Raw genomic sequence first — 19,118 nt, forward strand, 5'->3', positions numbered from 1 at the left:
GGAACTCACTCTGTAGACCAGGTTGACCTCAAACTCAGAAATCCACCTGCCTCTGCCTCCCAAGTGCTGGGATTAAAGGCCTGCTCCACTACTGCCAGGCCCTATACCACATCTTTTAATGCATTATTTTCTCTAAGTAATTACTGAATTAGATTTACTAGTATCTTCTTTAGGTGATTTATATCTAGAAAAAAAATAGGTTTTGAAAAGGAAAAATATTGCAATCCTGGAGAACAAATCTAGGACCCTTAGGATTTTAGGACACCACACTACTCTACCACTGACATAAAAACCCGAGTCTTTTTAAATTGAAATTTTTTATAGGAATTCTGGACCTGTTAGGGTTTTGTTCTTTTTCTTTTTAATACTATTTTTAAGCTTTTTAAAAGTTTATTTATTTATTATGTATGTCTGTTAACCATAGACATGCTAGGTATCCATGAAGTTTAAAAGATGTTATTAGATGGATGTGAGCCACCATGTGTTTGCTGGGAATCAAACACAGGTCCTCTATAGGAGCAAGAAGTACTCCAAACCACCAAGCGATCTCTCCAGCCCCTTGTTCTTATTCTTGAGTTATTATCTTAGTTAGGGTTTCTGTTGCTGCAATGAAACACCTTGACCAAAAGCAACTGGGGACAAAGGGGTTTACTTGGCTCACATTTCCACATCCATTGTCCATCACTGAAGGAAGTTAGGACAGGAACTCAAACAGGGCAGGAATCTGGAGTCAGGAGATAATTCAGAGGCCTCTTACTAGAATGGAGGGCTGCTTCTTACTGGCTTCCTCACATGGTCTGCTCAGCCTGCTTTCTGAGAACCAAGGACCACCAACCTGGGGATGACACTGTGGGCTGGGCTGTCTCCCATCAGTCACTAAATAAGAAAATGCCTTAAGAGCAGGCTCCTGGGCTGGAGAGATGGCTCAGCGGTTAAGAGCACCAGTGACTGCTCTTCCAAAGGTCCTGAGTTCAAATCCCAGCAACCACATGGTGGCTCACAACCATCTATAATGAGATCTGATGCCCTCTTCTGGGGTGTCTGAAGACAGCTACAGTGTACTTAACATATATAAAATAAATAAAATCTTTAAAAAAAAAAAAAAAAAGAGCAGGCTCCTATGAAGGTATTGTCTTAATTGAGCTTCTCTCCTTTCAGATAACTGTAGTTTGTTAGTCAAGTTGATATAAGACTAGCCAGCAGGGTCAACATTTATTATTTAAGCTGTATGTTGTCTACTACATTTAAAATAATGAAACTCATGATTCTTTTGCATTCTCCAATAGCACATGTGTATGATTCTGATGCTGGAACTCCATAAAAACTTGCCTTCCTCAATGGTGTTCATTACAAATGACTCTCCCAGTCATCTTCAGGTTCAAGAAAGAAAAACTACCTGATGGTCATTTGGACATTTTCTGGTAGGCTTGCTGTTTGGTGCTGGGGATTGAGCCTCACATGTGTAAGCCTATGTTTGAACACTGAACTATCTTGAGCCCCTGTTTTTGTTTTGTTTTGTTCTGTTTTCATTACTGACTATATGAAGTAGTAAGTTAGCTCCTTTGAATAGATTTTTATTTGAAGAGATTTCTAATGCATTGGAAATTTTTCCTTATTATTTTGTCATATCTAGGCCTCTGTTTTTAGACACTTCTATTGATGAACACACCCTCTTTTAGCTGAGTAGTTTGAAGGGATTTTATGTTGTAAGAAGCTAACCAACAAGCAATCAGAAGATGGAAGATATGTTTGTATGAGTGGTAACAAAAACCAACACTTGGGGTCCAGTTCTCTCACCCATCAGAAAAACATGAGTCGTACACTCCAGGGTTGGGTCTTCCAGTCCACCCTGCCTTGGAAAAAAGAGTAGGTAGTTAGACACCTGGGAAAACTAACAGAGCCTGGAAATGGCAAGTGATTTCTTAGCACAGCAGAAAGGAATAGCAAACACCTTGCCATTAGCTGGCCAGTTGTGTGTGAACAAACAATTAATTCAGTCCACAGTCAGTAAAAGTTTACAATTAGAGAAACTTCAAAGGTCTAATTTACTTTGTCAAACAGCTGATATATTAAAGAGTGAATTCACAAAAGAATCAGAGTTTGAAGGTACAGTCAGCGGTCTCAGAAGACTCACAATTTGGATTTTTCTTCTTCATATAAGAACACTTTCTTCCTGGACCCTTTTTAATGTAGAGGAGGCTCCTCCTCTTTGCAGACAAGTGAGCACCAGTGTTTACTGTGTTCTGAGTTTCCAGGACTTACTGTTAGAGACTAATGGTACTGGGAAGCTCTGCCCTTCAGCCAGGGCTTTGAAAGCATGTTACCGTACTTTAAACTAATGTGTTTAGACAAGTCTTATGTAGCTAATTAGGTGTGTTAAGACTCGAAGGCCTATCTGTACACTTCACATTTACATTTTAAAAAGCTTTACCTAGGATTTTAGACAATATGTTCTCTGATTTGGCGGTGGCCTACTTTGTAATAGAGAGGATGTTCTTTATCTGAAGCTATCCACAAGGAATGAAGCATGTGCTAAGTTGAAAACAAAGGGGATATTTTCAAATCTACCTCCAAATCACTGTGTAGAATGTTTGGCACAATTGAAATTACAGTGGCTAAAAAGAAATACGGTGTGCGTGTGACTTCAAAGCAGAGATGTGGCGTTCATTAACCGTGTTCTTTGATAGTGATGGTCCCACTTTTGTTGCTGCTGTTTGTGAGTGCTGGTATAAACTACACAGTGAAGAATTCTGGAGAACCGTTCTTGTCAGTCGATGGCGTGCTAAGGGTGATGGCAAGTAGGGTTTATAAATAACTTCGTCTGTGCATTGATTTTTGCAGTCTACTGAGTTTCAGAGGTGAATCTTATCATGGGAACTAGTCAGTATTTACATTTGAAGCTTTTTGTTTTGAAAAACCTGTAACATTGAACATACCACATGTTAGGTGGGTGTTGCAATGCCGTTCAGGTCTCAGTGTCACAGAAAACACATAGGGACAGGTTGGACTTATCCTTTGACCTTTGAGCCCTATGCCCAGTGGTACCTGAAAACAGGTCAGGAAAAGATACCAAGGTCAGAGGTGGGTAGCAGCATTCTTGAGAGCTACAGTGGCATACCCAACATTGTCTCTTTGGTAAGCAAGGCTAACAGAAATGAAAAGCTCCTATGTTAATATACACTCTCTGGATTTTATTTTATTTTATTTTATTTTTTAGATTTATTTATTTATTATATGTAAGTACACTGTAGCTGTCTTCAGACACACCAGATGAGGGCGTCAGATCTCATTATGGGTGGTTGTGAGCCACCATGTGGTTGCTGGGATTTGAACTCATGACCTTCCGAAGAGCAGCCGGTGCTCTTCCCCGCTGAGCCATCTCACCAGCCCAACTCTCTGGATTTTAAAGCAGCTGTAACATTTCCCTTCTAAAAAGAATTTGTGTCACAGGAAACAGTTTTACATTTAGCATCTTGTCTTCAGGCTGATAAGTGAATATTATCCAAGCCATCCAGTGAGGGACTTGGACAAACTGCCATAGGAACTCCCATAAGGCCCTTCAAGCCTGCATGTGGGCCAGAGCCTGAGTCAGCATCCAGAGGCTGCTAGAATCCCTTGTCCTGTGGTGACAGGGAGACTCCTCTTTTTGAAAAATGAAAATGAAATTTCTTTTTTTACATGCTCTCAGTTGCAGTTTATTTCAAAGGTCATCAAAGTAAACAAAAGGGAGAGGCTAAATCTTTACAAGTCAAAAAGTGACAACTGTTTATAAAGTGACTGTTTATATTTCACATGGAGGAAGGAAAAAGTATGATTGCTCTAAGCTCCCAGGAATGAAGATTCGGGCAGCTTCTCTTCCCCACCCCCAGGTTGTTTGCTTCTTTGCCACTCTGCACCTCCAGCAAAGGGAACATGTGCAGCACCACTTTTGGCAGGAGTCTGCAATGAGCAAGCACTGTCTCAGGGCCTCTGAGCCTTTCACTCATTTAACTTCTTTCTTTCATTGTGCCTCCACAATCCCACTAGCTCAAATCACACGGGCAAACACAGTAAGTTCTCTCTACATCCTGAGCCCAGCTTCACTGGAGGACACCTTCATTTAGAGGGATTCCGTGAGCTCTTACTAAGGGAAAAGGTCATTGAAATGGCTCCTTGTGTGCCTCCTTTGATCTCAAGAAATCCAATTTGGCTGAACTGACAGTGAAGTCTGGATGGTCCGCATGCACGAGCTTATACATGGATTCCAACCTGTCCCTAGGTGCTTTCTGTGACACCGAGACCTGAACGGCATTGCAAGACCCACCTAAGCGCCACTGCTGCATAAGTTAATCAAGGTGCAATTCTCACTTTAGTATGAAGACTTCCTATCTTTCCTACTTGTTCATAAAGGCTCAGTTCACTAGCTTCCTCTGTGAAGTTCTCCCTAGCCATGCCAGGTCACAATCACCTCCCCATCCTCTTGTCCCATATAATTTATTATCCGAACCTCTCATGTGGCACTTAACCAGTGTTGCCTTGCTTACTCTTTATCCTCCTGAGGCAGGAGGGCAGGAGGGCAGGAGGAGCTCAAGTTCAAGATCAGCCTAGCTACATAGTGAGTTTGAGCCATCTGGAAAAAGACAAAAGGTAAAGAGGAAGAGGATCTCACTGCTACAATCTTGAGAATGTCTGAAGATCCTCTTGTTCTGAGTATTTGATAGTTGTTGTTGTTGTTGTTGTTATTTTAATCTCTCGGTAAAAAATACCACATGGCTACCCGTCTTAGTAATTAACATTCTGGGTTTCTTTCTGAGTGTGGGATTGGGGAGCACTTGATCTCTCTCTCTCTCTCTCTCTCTCTCTCTCTCTCTCTCTCTCTCCCTCTCTCTCTCCCCCCCCCCAGCATATTTTGATGTCATTGTTAAGGTTAAAAGCACTGTTCTTGTGTGAATTTTCTGGGGTTTGATTTTTTTGAGGCCCAGGCTGACCTCATACTTGTAGCTGAGGATGCCTTTACACTCCTAATCTCTCGCCTCTACCTCCAAAATCTTGTACATTCAGATAAAATTTCCAGGTTTGGTGTAAGACAATTATGTAAATTGTTAGTATTGGAAGAAACTTGGCAGAAGGCATACCCGCCACATTTAGCAAACAAAATGGGTTTATAATTATTTCAAAAGAAAAAAAAATTTAAAGTAACACATTCTTAATAAAAAGTTTTATAAACTACAGAAATTTACAGCCAGGCAGTGCTGGCACATTCTTTTAATACCAGTACTCAGGAAGTAGAAGCAGGCAGATCTCTGTGAGTTCAAGGCCAATCTGGTCTACAGATTAAGTTCCAGTACAGCCAAGGCTACACAGAGAAACCCCGTCCCAAAAAATAAATTAAATAAATAGAGTAGATTAGGTTAGATTAGATTAGATTAGATAGCAGAAATTTACCATATTGAATATAAAATCCCAGACTCCACTATTAATAATTTGACAGGAGTAAAAATATGACCATTTTATTCCTTTTTTCATTTATAGCTTCTTTATTTGAGTATGACTTAGAGATGTTTCCAATTAAGTACATGTAAATCCACAATTCTTAATAGCTGTATAGTTTGACTATGATACTCACAGTTTGACTATGATATCTCTAGCTTTCCAACTGGTTCTGTATCAGTAATTTCAGATCTTTCATTTTACAATCAATATTGCTAATGATCATTCTTGAACATGCATATCTGGAAGCATGGCTGCAAAATAAACACCTAGGACAGTGTGAGAATGAAGAAAGAGTGCCTATTTTCCATTTTGAAAGCTACTGCCAACTTGGTGTGGAGTTGTTTTGCCTAGCTCCTGTTGTAAAGTATTGTAAGTTATATGTGCAAAAATATGGCTCTGCCAGTAAGTTTCTAACTCACTGATGAATTCATGTTTATTTTCTTAGTTATCAATTGGGTTTTACCCTTTTGAAATATTTCTTTATCAAATTACTTCGGCTTAAAAATAGATTGTTTTATGCCAGGGCCAGAAAGTAGGAGAGGGCGGGGTGACAGGCATGGGGAAGTGGGAGGCAACAGGGATTTGTTTTTGTTTGTTTGTTTGTTTTTTGGAGGGGAAACCGGGAATGGAGAAATTTACATGTAAATAAAGAAAATATCAAAAAAAAAATCTGTATTTCCTTCTATCCTTAATATATAAATAAATAAATAAATAAATAAATAAATTTTTAAATATTAAAAAAAAAAATAGATTGTTTTGGGCCCAAGAGGTGGCCAACGGTAGGAGGGGAGGTGATGAGTCAGCACAGGGTGGGAGGGCAACACAACCCTGTGGCCTGCTTTTCTGTTAAACGTGTCACTGCATGTCCTTAGACTTAATGGGAGTAACACTTGCGCATCTGTGTATTGGCTATTTGTATTTTCTCTGTGCATTATTTATATTCTTTGCTAAATATTTGCAGTTCCCAAAGAGGTATGCCAAGGTATAGAATGTTTTAAAACTGAGGGAGAAAGTACTGGGATGCTGGACACCTGTCAGACGTATCAACTACTAGCTCAAAGTAGCATTTGAGGCATTAGTTCTTGTCATGTCTTGGTAGCTGCTGTGATAGAAAGTGTATATCATAAGAAATTAACGTGGGACAGCAAGGAGAGGAGCCCAGGGTGTGGGAAAGAATGGGCACATACATCCTGTTGGTATAGTGGCCCTGTGAGAAGGTAGTCAGATGCAGAAGCCCTTTCGGACTTTGTGTTCCTTGGGTCATTTGGACCTACCCACCTAATTAGTTCAAGGCATTAAATATATCCTTTGGCCTAGAGGTCACCATGAATAAATTATGGCAGCTGTAATGGTGTGTAAATTAGGGAAGTTTGGAAGTCTAATCTCCTCCCCCTCTTTGAGGCAGTCTCATTGTGTAGTCCTGGCTAACGTCTTAGACCCTGCCTGCCTCTGCTTCTAAGTGCTTATTTCATTCAAGTTTGTCATTTTTGTTAATACGAGGTGAATTAGCAAATACTTTATCCTGTTTTTCCTTTACTGTTGATTAATCACTGTAGCTTTTGCTGTATAAAAATTTTCGGTTTGGGGCCAATGAGATGGCTAGGCTGCTAAAGGTGCCTACCTCCAAGCATCCAACTTGAGTTCAGTACCGAGTCTCAGGGGGTAAAAGGAGAGAATTGACCCCTGAAAGTTGTTCTCTGACTTCCACACAAATACTGCTGCAATAAATAAGTTAATTAAAAATAATAATAAATATGAAAAAAAATTTAGTTTCCAGTTTATATGTGGATATATTGTATTCTGACCTTCCTTATCCTATCACTGACTTCTTCATTCCTTATGGAAAAATACAAGATCAGTAAAAATGCATCTTTGCTTGAAGATAATAAGACAATTCCCCATTTCCACCAATATTTTTATAATTTTGCATTTTTGATTTTGGGAGGTTTGTATTGTCCCCAATAAAAAAGTTAAGGACCCCAACTAATGTATATCACAAAGGACTGGTTGGTTGTGTTTTCTATTATTTTATTGAACAAATCATTCTTACTCGTAGATCTGCCTGCCTCTGCCTCCTAAGTGCGTTTTCCTTTCCACTTTCTTTTTCAGGTATAAACAAGTAATATAACAATCTGGTAGCATCACTTGACTTTAGCAATGACTCATTCTTGATTAATTTTATTTCAATTTTGCTACCACCAACATACCTCTTCCTGTGTCTCAACTGAACAAACTGTTATTTTATTGGTTAATTCTGTTTGATTGGTTGGTATTTGTTTCGTTTGTTTTCATGTGTATGAGTGCTTTGCCTGCATGTATGTATATGCACCACAGGCATAACTGGTACCAAGAAGACCAGAAGAGAGCACAAGATCCTCTAGGACCAGAATTAAAAATAGTAGTGAGCCACCATGTGGGTGCTGGGATTTGAACCCATGTCCTCTAGAAGAGCAGCCAGTGCTCTTAATCACTAAGCCATCTTTGATAAGTGTTGCTAAATCACAGACTTTACTATTAACCTCAAATTTTTAAGGATCTAGTTATACAGAAAATTTAAATGTTCTCCTAGCCAAGCATCATGACTCATACCAATAACCCCAGCACTTACAAGGCTGAGGCAGAGAATTGCCACAAGTTCAAGGTCAGCCTGAGTGAGCTGCATAACAAGTACTATGCCAACCTTGATTACCAAATGAGTCTTAAAAGGGGGACTTAAATAGATTTGTTTTGCAAACAAATTATAATTTTTACACATAGTTCTCAGCAATGAAAGGTAATTTTTTTTTATTTGAACAAATAAACATTGACTAGCTTCAATATCACTGTCTAAACTTTGCCAGTACTAGAATTCTGCTCAGGGCCCTTGACACTGCTTTTGAGAATCCAGTTTCTTAATGGCATTGTAACATTTGTAGCACCACCATGATGATTCAAAACAATTGTAATCTCAAGTTCAGCTTCCTCTCCCTCTCCCTCTCTGAGTGTGATTCCAAATCAATAAATCCAACTGTTTAGTGAGTCTTTTTCATCCCGACAAAAGTCTTGTGTCCTTAGGACCCCCCAAGGAGCTGTAGGGAAGAATAAGACATAGTTCTTTGCTTCAAGGACCTCTATTTTAGGAAAGAACATTGCAGATTGATAACTGACAACAGATTCAAGGGGCTAGACATGTGGCTTAAGTAATAAAGAGCTTTGCCTGGCATACATGAGGAGGCTCTGGGTCAGGCCCCAGCACTGATCCCTCCAGTGGAGGAGGGGAGGGATGTGGAGGTGCAGACAGGACTATAAGGCATTAAAAAGGAAATGAGAGCCTTAGGGCAGGGTAGAATCTCAGAATGCAAGCCCAGAAATGTTTGAAGTTGATTTGAAGAATTCCTGTAGCTCAGCTGGAAAGAGTAGAAGGAAAAATGGGAAGGGCCAGGCTGAAGCAAGTAGCGTTTGTCAGGTTGTCAGGAACGGGATTTCATTTCTTGTGCCTTACGACATAGAGAAGGTAGAAGGTAAACTGGAAATGTAGGTGGAGCTTTCAGGGCCCAGCTAGTCCTTGAAGAGGGTTTTAACAAGGTTTAAGCATTACTCGCAGAGAAATCTTAAAATCTGACAGGCATGGGTCAAAATAAGTATTGGAGGAAAGACATCATCCAGGTGCGCAAGATCTTTGGGCTCTTAACCACCTTGATGGGAAGTTGTAGAAAGGAGGGGCACAGCAAATCTACACACTCTCATCTGGATGGGTTTATTTGTTTCAGTCCGCACACTCCCCAGGCTGGTCAGGCAAGAAGTAGCTTCACCTGGGATTAGTGTCTTCTTCCACAAAGGTACCATTTACTAAGAAGAGCTTTGAAGGGATGGGCTTTCTCATCTCCTAAACAGAATGAGGTTTGGGGGAGCAGTTGCCTGAAATGTTTCCTGCCCTGATTGTGGGTGACACAAGCCTATCTTCTTGAGGATGACCCAGCTAAGTGTCATTAAGGTGTTGCCTAGAGCCCACACTCCTCCAAGGTCTGTGACAGTGTTACTGGCAATAAGAGCCCCTTCATTGGACTCTGTACGCTCCTGAGAAACTGTAGTCTACCTGAGGCTTCAGTCAGTATGCCTGAAGCAGAAAACCAGTCCTGCAACCTGGCTAATCTTAAAGTGACTGTAACTGACAAATGTTACTGGGCGTTCTCCCAAGACACAGGCACATGCACGCATACACACGCATGCATGCACACGAATGCGGTTTGCCTTTGAAATGTTTGTTATCTCCACTTCCAACAATTATGTGAAGAGGCATGTTTCTGTGAATTAGAAAGTTTAGATTCTTTTCTTAACCATTCCCCTGCTACCCCCTTTTCCAGTCTGACTTAAAGCCATAAAATACTTCAGCCTGCTGGCCTGTCTTTAGTTCTGTTTGTATGAATTAAGTTGATAGGATAAATATTCACATTCCCAGTACAGGCTGAAACAGTGTTTGCCTGTTCTAACCAGGAGTTGAGCAAAGGGGGAGGAGAGGCTGACATCACTCTATACTGTACACTTTGGCATAGATCATTTATTTAAGTCTCTAAAAAAAAATGCAGATGTTTTAACAGCCGAAATAAAATCCTGTGTAAACATAGAGTTTGGAAAAATGTGGCAGTGACTTAGCTGGGGTTAGAGTGATGCAGGAAGAAGGCAAGCAGGAAGGCAGATGCAGGTGACGTACTGGCCTGAGTGGAATAGGCTCAAAGTGCTCACCAAGTCTGTATGCTACAAGAAGAAAGACTAAACTTACTTTGTTTATTTTACATTATTTTTTAGCAAAATCCAGTTGTAAAAGTGAATGGACTAGCACTGATCATCAGTTTACGATCACTGATGGCTTCATCCACTTACCCCTGTACGTCTGACCTTTGAGATAGATGGCTATCTCTTGTCCTACTATAGTTGGCCTTCTCCATGGCCTGCCTAACCCTGTCTGTGACTGCTTGGGCCTGCTGGCTTCTGGAGCCCAGCTGCTGTTGATTTTAAAGGGAGGAAACTGGTCTGAAAGCCATGCTCTGTGACGGAGAAACCTGTCTCAGCTTTGGTTTCCCAAACAGTCGTATATCATCTTGATCTTGTCCCACACAAGTCACTATTTTAGTAAAGCAGCATAAGCCAGACATATTTTACTAATGCAATACAAGCTTTTTCAGAGCATTGCCTCATGACTTTTTTAGGCGCATGACATTTATTCAGAATGCATCACATTCATACTATGGAGCTGCTTTTAAGATCCTGGCTGCCCAAATGGACCGCATGCTTCCCACAGATGCCTGCTCACCTCCATCCGCCAGGGTCTCTCTGTGTTTATAGTCTGGGTAGAGGACAACCCTGTTCCAGGTTCTCATTGTGGTACCTTATTACGACTTACTTTTTCAGTGTAAGAAATACAGGATCTGCCAGGCAGTGGTGGTGCACACCTTTAATCCCAGCACTTGGGAGGCAGAGGCAACAGATCTCTGAGTTTGAGGCCAGCCTGGTCTACAGAGTGAGTTCCAAGATGTTCAGAACTACACAGAACCCTGTCTTAAAAATCCAACAAAAGGGGCGGGGGGGGTTCTGAAAATGAAGTTAATAAATTTTAAGTAATTTTTATTATAGTATATTGTTGTTTTCTGTTTCATTTCTCTTTTGTTGTGATTAGTTTAAAAGTTTAACTTTTTATAGATATGTATATATTGGAAAATATAGTTATGTAAGGTTTATATTAACCAAGGTTTTAGGCACCCACCAGTGCCTTGGAATATTTCCCACAGAGAGGGCCACTGAGCTGACAGTATGATTCTGCCAAGCCAGTAAAAAGTACTTGTCATACAAGTTTGACAATTTAAGTTCCATCACTAGAACTGATCCCCAAAATATGTCCCTTGACTTCTACACATGTACCATCTTCCCCCCCCCACACACACACACTCACACACACATTAGAATAGTAATCAATTGAAAAGAAAGAGGAGACTACCATTTTATTCTATTTAACATGAGGAAACAGAGGTTAACTTAGTTGATCAAAAGATAGACGTAGCTAGTCCCTGGGTTTACAACCATGTCTGCTTGCCCTCTGAGTGTGTACCATGTGATCGGAGTCTTACCATTTGTCTAGCCTTACTGTCCATTACATCAGGAGTCATGGGAATTGAGGAGAATGTTATTTTTCACTATGTGCCTACCCTGAACACAAAGTTGGTACCTACTGCAATGTACAGGCTCCGTGGGACAGTTTCTGTCAGTAGAGACACGAAACACCAGCATATGTTCCATTCAGCGCTGCTGAGTTGCTACCTGGTACTGGACTCATGGGAAGCCAGGCAGGTGATGTCAGCAACATGCCGCATCAAGGAGGCTACTGGGTTTTCACTTCTCTAGTCAGTCCTCATGCCTTGAACACAAGCTGGGGGAGGGGCGAGAAGGGGAGGCATTGCTGCTTGCTCTCTGCTGCACTTCCCAGGACACTCTCTGGTAATAACAGCTGCTTAATAAGTATTTGTGGACTGGATGTTTGAACACTGCTGTTCACTTGGGCCCTAAACTTGTCAACAGTTTAGTGTGTCTACTGAGTCCTGCTCCTGCACTGGCCTGGCAGCTCAAGCTTCTCTCCATGATTGCTGTTTGCACAGTATCCCAGGCCTGGGTCTAGCCACACTCAGTACCAGCACTGTAGGCGAGTGCAGGAGAGAAGAGTGGCCTTGTGTCTGCCAGCCCAAGAACTGAGAGACAAGTGGCCCTTTCCAGACCTCCCTGAGCTTCACACTCAACAATTACCTCTTTTTTATTGAGTCCAGGGTTTCAAATGTCATGTGAGGATGGTTGTACATTCAAATATTTTCATTAATATTTCTCAGAAATACTAATCTATTTCACATTTGTTTGCAAGCCGTTCCTTCCCATCTGCTTTGTCTTCTCCTGTCCTCCCTGCTCTGTTCTCTGCTTCTCTAACATGTGCTCGGTTTGTACTGCGCTGACTCTTCTACTTGCTTATGTCTACCAGGTTTGCCTACATGCCCTTCTGTGTACATTGCTCAGTGCAGACAGATCACTCTCTGTCCTTGGTGAATTACTAGGATTGCAATTGTTGTCTGGTGTGTGCCCAGGGTGACAGAATTGATGGGCCTGTAGGCTGACATTCATAAGCCAGAACTACCAAGCGTTTCAAAAACAGTCTTGTTTTTGCCAAGCAAGGTGACCAAATATAGGCCAGAGCTTAAACATCCACAGGGGGGTATTTCTGAAGTGATTGCTTCTAAATGAGAAGCATTTGAAACCTCACAGCTCTCTTGACAAGTAAATTCCACAGCCGTGTGTTTTGCTGGTGTCTGCTGATTAATTACAGCGCTGTGACACATGAAAGCCCTGGTGGTTAGTTTAGTGCAGCTGTGGAGAAAAGAAAGCAAGGCCCAGTGACTTTGCCAGCTCTTTTGGGACAGTGGGGATTGAGGCTGAGGGAGGTATTTTTCGCTCTGGCAGTCACCACATAGGAACAGAAGCCCCAACCAGCCCAGTTCTCCAGGCTCTATGCCGGGTGGTTTGGTCCCTGCAGGCTGTGGTGAGAGAGCAGCATCTGATCAGTGCGTCTTAAAGAACAGGTCCTTTGTTAGAAAAAGTGTTTCAGTGTTCTTACAAGGCCTGAGCCCACACTCCCATGTACTCATGCTTCAGAAAGAAGTTAGACTAGGCGTGGTGACATAACACCTGTAATTCCAGCATTGAGGAGGCAGAGGAGGATCAACTGGTTCAAGGTCATCCTCAGCTACCCTGGGCTATTTGAGTTCTTCTTTAAAAAAGGGCGGAGCAGGGGGAGAATCTGGACTTGTGACTCCAGCCTGTAGTCCCAGCCCTTGGAAGACTGAGGTCCAGACTGGGAGATGGTACCATGAGTAGTACTTGCACTTATCCCAAGAGCCCACATAAAGCCAGATGAGGCAGCTTATGTGCCAGCACTCCTGGCCGAGGATACAATGGAAAAGGGAAAATACTAAAATAGATTTTTAAAAATTCTTATGTGTTTATTGGCACTTTGTTTACTTCATCCTCATCCGCTTATGTGGGTGACCGACCAACCAAAGCAATTGTGTGCCATGAGGCTTTCAGGCCAGAGAACCCTCTGTCTCATTCATTGTTCCCCAGAAATTTGTGCTCCTCAACAGAGGCACAGTGGTCTAGATTGCTGGTGTGGTCAAACAGTGCCACCATCATAAATATAAACACTAGACATCAGGTTCTGCTCTTAATTCATTAAGGCTTTCTGCTATTAATTCTGGTATATAATTGCCATGTCAGTGTCAAAAGTGTATACCACACCTGACTACTGTCCCTTCTGACTGCTAAGGAAAAGTTTGAAAGATTTGTTACAGATGCTACTGCCTGCTGCTGCACAGGCATGCTGTGCTGTTCCTATCTCATTAGCCCACACTGCCCTAATGAACCCAGATATATGTCTAAGCCACTTAGACTCATAGTCCCTTCCTGTGCAGAGTTGGAGTGTCATTTCTTGTAAGATTGCTAGCATAAAGGTTTATATTTCTACCTAAGAAGTTCTCGAGGCTGATGACTATGTGGTCACTGTGATCCTTGGTCTGGGGAATTGTGGGAGCGACCTAGAGCATGGGTTTGTTTGGCTAGGCCCTGGGTTTCCTCCCACTGCTGCAGCTTTCAGCTTGCTTCCTTGTGGAGACAGTTCGTTTCCTTTGAGGGACTGTTTTGAGGAAATCTAAAAGGGAGAACCTGAGCATTTATGAACAACTCATTTTCAGAACAGAATAATTCTTTTTTTTTTCTCTTTTCTGATTCAGGTTTTTCATTTGTTACAAGCCTACTTTACAGACTCCAGACACAGAACAAATGCAGATTTCCTGCAGGAGCTAAGTGACATCACTGTTTATACCAAAGCCAAACTCTGGCTAGCCACGAGGTATGTAAAAGCCCTACATGAGGTGGCATCATTGGGTTAATGGTGTGTTCGAGAATTAGAATTGCTGTTTCTAGTTGTGAGGAGTTTTAAGTTGTTCATATTAGTTTCCAGACTTTTTGGAGTATTTTAGACCTTTGCATTGTGGTGAAAAAAAGTATTTCTTGACAATTTTTCTAAAATTGCTGAGTGTCGGGGCTAGGGGTGTGATGGAGTTCAGTAGTCAGATGTTGACTACCCCCACCAAGAACCCAGCCCTGTTGGCTGGTCTGCACTGTACAAACCCTTAGGAGCCATGGCAGCTTAAATGTTAAAGCTCCTTAGGTGCTTCAAGTCCCCGAAGAAAAGGTGGGGCTCGCGTGGAAAGGGAACTGACCCTTGCCGTGGTCAGGTGAGTAGTGGGGTTATAGCAGCGAAAGCAGAGGGGACTTTCTTCTCTCTTTTTCTTTCTTTTCTTTCTGTTTTACCATTCTTACATGTGTTTGTTCTGGAACTTAGAATATAAAGTGATGTAAAGAGTAAAAACCACCTTCCATTTTATCATATGTAAAGAAAACTCTAACACTTTGTACAAAATCTTTGCTTAGATCCCCAGATACTGATAGGACAGTGTCTCTTCAAGGCTCCTGTATAGTTAGCTCTGGCAAAGGTAGTTAAGAAGAGGCCAGTTGCAGGGGTTTGGGGGTGCGTGCCTTTAATCACAGCACTTAAGAGACAGGCAGGCAGATCTCTCTGAATCTGAAGCTAGCCTAATCTGCAAACCAAGTCCAGGACAGTCAGGGCTTTCTTATACAGAGAAACCTATCTTGGGAAAAAAAGAAGAGGCGAGTGGCCTCTTTTAAGATGGCCTTGTGAAATGATGCCATAGCCCTCCACAAGGCAAAGGCAAATGGGCAGGCCACACTGAAAGTGAGGAGAGCCACTGGTGGGTGTCCACAGTGGCGGGTGTGCTAGGGTGCAGTGCCTGTCTCAGCACACTCCACTGTGGGCATGCTTACTAGTTGGGGCCTCTTTGTCTGAAGTGCCACTGAGCTATGGCAAGCTGTTAAGTGGTTTCCCTAAGTATGATATTGCTTGCCTTCTGTGCAGTCCAGTGCCTTTGGCCTCTCTAAGACACACTTCCAGAGAACAGAGACCTGGGGTCACATTTGTGCCTTGGCTTTTCACCAATAGGTCAGGTCTTCCAGCTATTATTTCTTGGGATCAGGAAATGGAGGTTTTCCACGAATTGTCTGCTGGGCTTGCGAGATGGCTCAGCGGGTAAGAGCACTGACTGCTCTACTGAAGATGCTGAGTTCAAATGTGGCTCACAACCACCTGTAATGAGATCTGACGCCCTCTTCTGGTGTGTCTGAAGACAGCTACAGTATACCTAATCATAATAATAAATAAATCTTTAAAAAAAAAAAAAACAGAATTATCTGCTGAAAATCTTTTGTAGCCATACCCTTGCCGGGAATTCAGCCTTGGTTCTGAAGCTTGGATAAGGGAAGGGTCTCTCCCTTTTGTTCAGGCTCACCAAAAGTCCTTCGTCCATTCCTTCTTGTGCATGAGAAAGAAGATGGAGGGACAGGCCAGCCGTTGACGGGCTTCAGTTTGCTCAGTGCCTGGAGGTGGCTGGCGAAGTCTTAGTCTGCACACCCACTCTTCAGCTGCAGAGGGGCTTCCTACCTTGTTAGACATCCTCCATGGTCTCTGTCACTGTTGTCCAGTCAACCATGTCATTGTGCTCATCCCTCCACCCACTTCTGAGTTTTTCCTCTGACTTCCTTAGTCTTAGCCTTGAGTCACATGAACTCACTGGGTTCTACCTCCTTGCCACAGTTCTGTTTCCTGCAGTCAACTCTCTTTCATCCAAGTGTGAACTTTCCACTCAGTAGGTGGCTCCTAATGCCAGGCCTCCTCTTACTCTCCAACATACGTTTTTAAAAGTATTGATCAAAGTATGTTCAGATCCTACAATAGAGTTTGAGAGGAAATCCTGCTGCAGAAGCTCAGAATATTCCAGAGCTTTGCAGGAGCCATTCTGTATTCTCTACATCCTTGAGGAATGCCCACAGGCCAAGTTGGAAACTGTAGAACTCCATGTAGGCAATGAAACCATCACCTATCCTGGGCCTGCCTTTTCTCTGAGGGCCTCTTGCTGCGGGAGGTGTTTTGTCTACAGCTGTCAGCTGCATGCTCAGATGAACTCATTTAGGGTCATGGTAGTCACACGCCAAAGCAAATCCTTCTTGACTTTCTTCCCTGCTTTGCCCTGAAGGTGTTACTGTGGGAATATTCCAGAGTGAACTGCTGAAGAGGTCCCTTTATATTCCTGGGCATTTACACATGAAAGATAAATGTGCCTTGGCCTTACTGAGGACTCTCTGTAGCTTTCTAGTGTAACCTATGAGAAATTACTGTTGCTGGGAAAAGAAACTGTTGGGTTAGGTCCTACCGGTAACAGTTTTCCTCCTGTAGTGTATTCAATCCTGAGTTCATTCAGTCTAATAAGCTGGAGAATTTTAGGGGATGGGCCATTTATTTGTCCTTTTGTTCCAAAAGGTTTCTTTAAAAAAAAAAAATTGTGGGAGCCATTGGATAATCAACTGAATTTTAAAATTTGAACTCTGAAGTTGAAAGCACACAGACTTTTGTCATACATTTATGTTTATACTTTGCAAGATTAATAAGGATTTATTTATATGAGCTGGTTGGACAAAGTTGTTGGGGGCTTTTACATGATAAATAGCTGGATAGGAATGTGATTTGAATAAAGAACATGGCATTTGCTCTTCCAGGCCGCTTTTCATTCCAGGATGTTAAGAGTCTTATGGAAATCAGCTCATTAATCTGTTCGTCCTCCCTTATCCCTTTTCTCAGCCTTCCCTTCTCAGTCCAATTCTAACTTTCCCATGGTGTGAGGGCAGCAGTTACCAGACCCTGGTGTGAGGGCAGCAGTTACCAGACCCCGGTGTAAGGGCAGCAGTTACCAGATCCTGGTGGGAGGGCAGCAGTTACCAGATCCTGATGTGAGGGCAGCAGTTACCAGATCCTAGTGTAAGGGCAGCAGTTACCAGACCCCGGTGTGAGGGCAGCAGTTACCAGACCCCGGTGTGAGGGCAGCAGTTACCAGATCCTGGTGGGAGGGCAGCAGTTACCAGACCCCAGTGTGAGGGCAGCAGTTACCAGACCCTAGTGTAAGGGCAGCAGTTACCAGATCCTAGTGTAAGGGCAGCAGTTACCAGACCCTAGTGTGAGGGCAGCAGTTACCAGACCCTAGTGTGAGGGCAGCAGTTACCAGATCCTGGTGGGGTAGAAAGCTAGCCCAGGTCAAGAACCAAGTAAGATTCAGAATGAGCCCCATCCTGGAAAGGTTGTCTAGGGGATGCCACAAGAGGGTGCAGTCTAGTCCCCAAGGATGGCCCTCCTCTGCCCTTGCTGTCTGCAGGCTGCAGCTCTGCTTTTCCTAGCAGTCACAGGCCCTGCCCAAACAGGAAGAACTTAGAAAAGCTCTTTCCAGCAGTACTAAGAGGAAACAGCTTATTTACTTTGGTTGTGATTTGGGATTACAATTGGGCTTCAAATTTTTAAGAAGTAGTTTGCTATCTTATGTCTCCCTCAGTCATAAAAGAGTAAATATGTATTGGATGTTCCTTTTAGAAAACTTGATGACATAAACCACGTGTGTGGGTACACATGTGTTAATCCTACTATTTAGGGATACGGAGACAAAGGGCTGTTGCAAGTTTCAGGTCAGTCTGAGCTACTCAGTGAAATGGGTTCAAAAAAATCAAACAAAACCCAGAAAAATAAGGATATCGTGGTGAGCTTTGTGTGCTGGGCTCAATGGGCCAAAGGGAAATATATTTTCTACTGAACTTCTCCCATGGTTTTCCTTGGCTATCAGTTCATATCAAGGAAAATAGTTTAGTAAAAATTTGAAAAAGAATATAAAAATGAAATCTACTCTTAACACAGTCCAATGGAAACCATGTTATTGGTTAACAGTTTTATGTGGTTACTTCATCTTATTTCCTTCTTTTTTTTTTACATAGCTAAGATTCTATTAAGTATAAAATTTATAGCTTCCTTTTTTCATTTGGCTATATGAAAATAATTGCTATTATTATTACTTTAAAACTTTATGGCTGCTATGGAAAATGGTATCACACTTCCTTAAAAATTGAAAATTGAATCAGTATATAATCCTGCAGTTTTCTCTCTAAGTACAGAGACAGAGAGAGAGAAAAAAAGAGAGAGAGAGAGAGAACAGAGACTGAGATAGTTGTACTACCATGCTCATAGCAACTTCCTTCCTGGTGACCAAACCACAGAACAGCAATGTTCTTTATTGACAGTATAAGCAAAATATAGTATATACATATGGTGACATTAGTCCATCTTTAAAAGAGAAGTTCACATCCTCAGCTAGGGATTGAACCCAGGACTTTGAATAGGCTAGGCCAGTGCCCTGCCACAGCTATATCCCCAGCCAGCAAGGGAGATCTGACCTGTGCCCCAACATGGAGGTACCCCAAAGAGCATTCATAGACACAGAAAGTAGGACTGCCATTGGCAGCGTGTGACGGGGAGAACCAAGAGCTGCTGTTTCATGGCACAGGGTTTAGCATTACAGATAGAAGTGCTGGGGTTAACATAGTAACTTTATACTTAAAACATTTAAAAATAGCAAGTACTCCAAACAAAAATCTCTGTACTGTTATTTCTTCAAGGTTTTTTTTTTTTT

The 19,118-nt window shown here is 42.2% G+C and overlaps 1 protein-coding gene across 1 annotated transcript in view; it reads left to right on the top strand.

Moving 5' to 3' along the window:
- The window catches only part of Thada (THADA armadillo repeat containing), a 289,337-nt gene that overhangs the window by 185,416 nt on the left and 84,803 nt on the right, over positions 1-19,118 (top strand). Inside the window, exon 30 of the mRNA XM_031355527.1 lies at positions 14,271-14,389. Within this exon, the coding sequence (XP_031211387.1) occupies positions 14,271-14,389 (119 nt within the window). The remainder of the gene's footprint in view (positions 1-14,270; positions 14,390-19,118) is intronic.

This window comes from Mastomys coucha, unplaced genomic scaffold (genome assembly GCF_008632895.1).
Source record: "Mastomys coucha isolate ucsf_1 unplaced genomic scaffold, UCSF_Mcou_1 pScaffold6, whole genome shotgun sequence".
Lineage (NCBI taxonomy): Eukaryota > Metazoa > Chordata > Mammalia > Rodentia > Muridae > Mastomys > Mastomys coucha.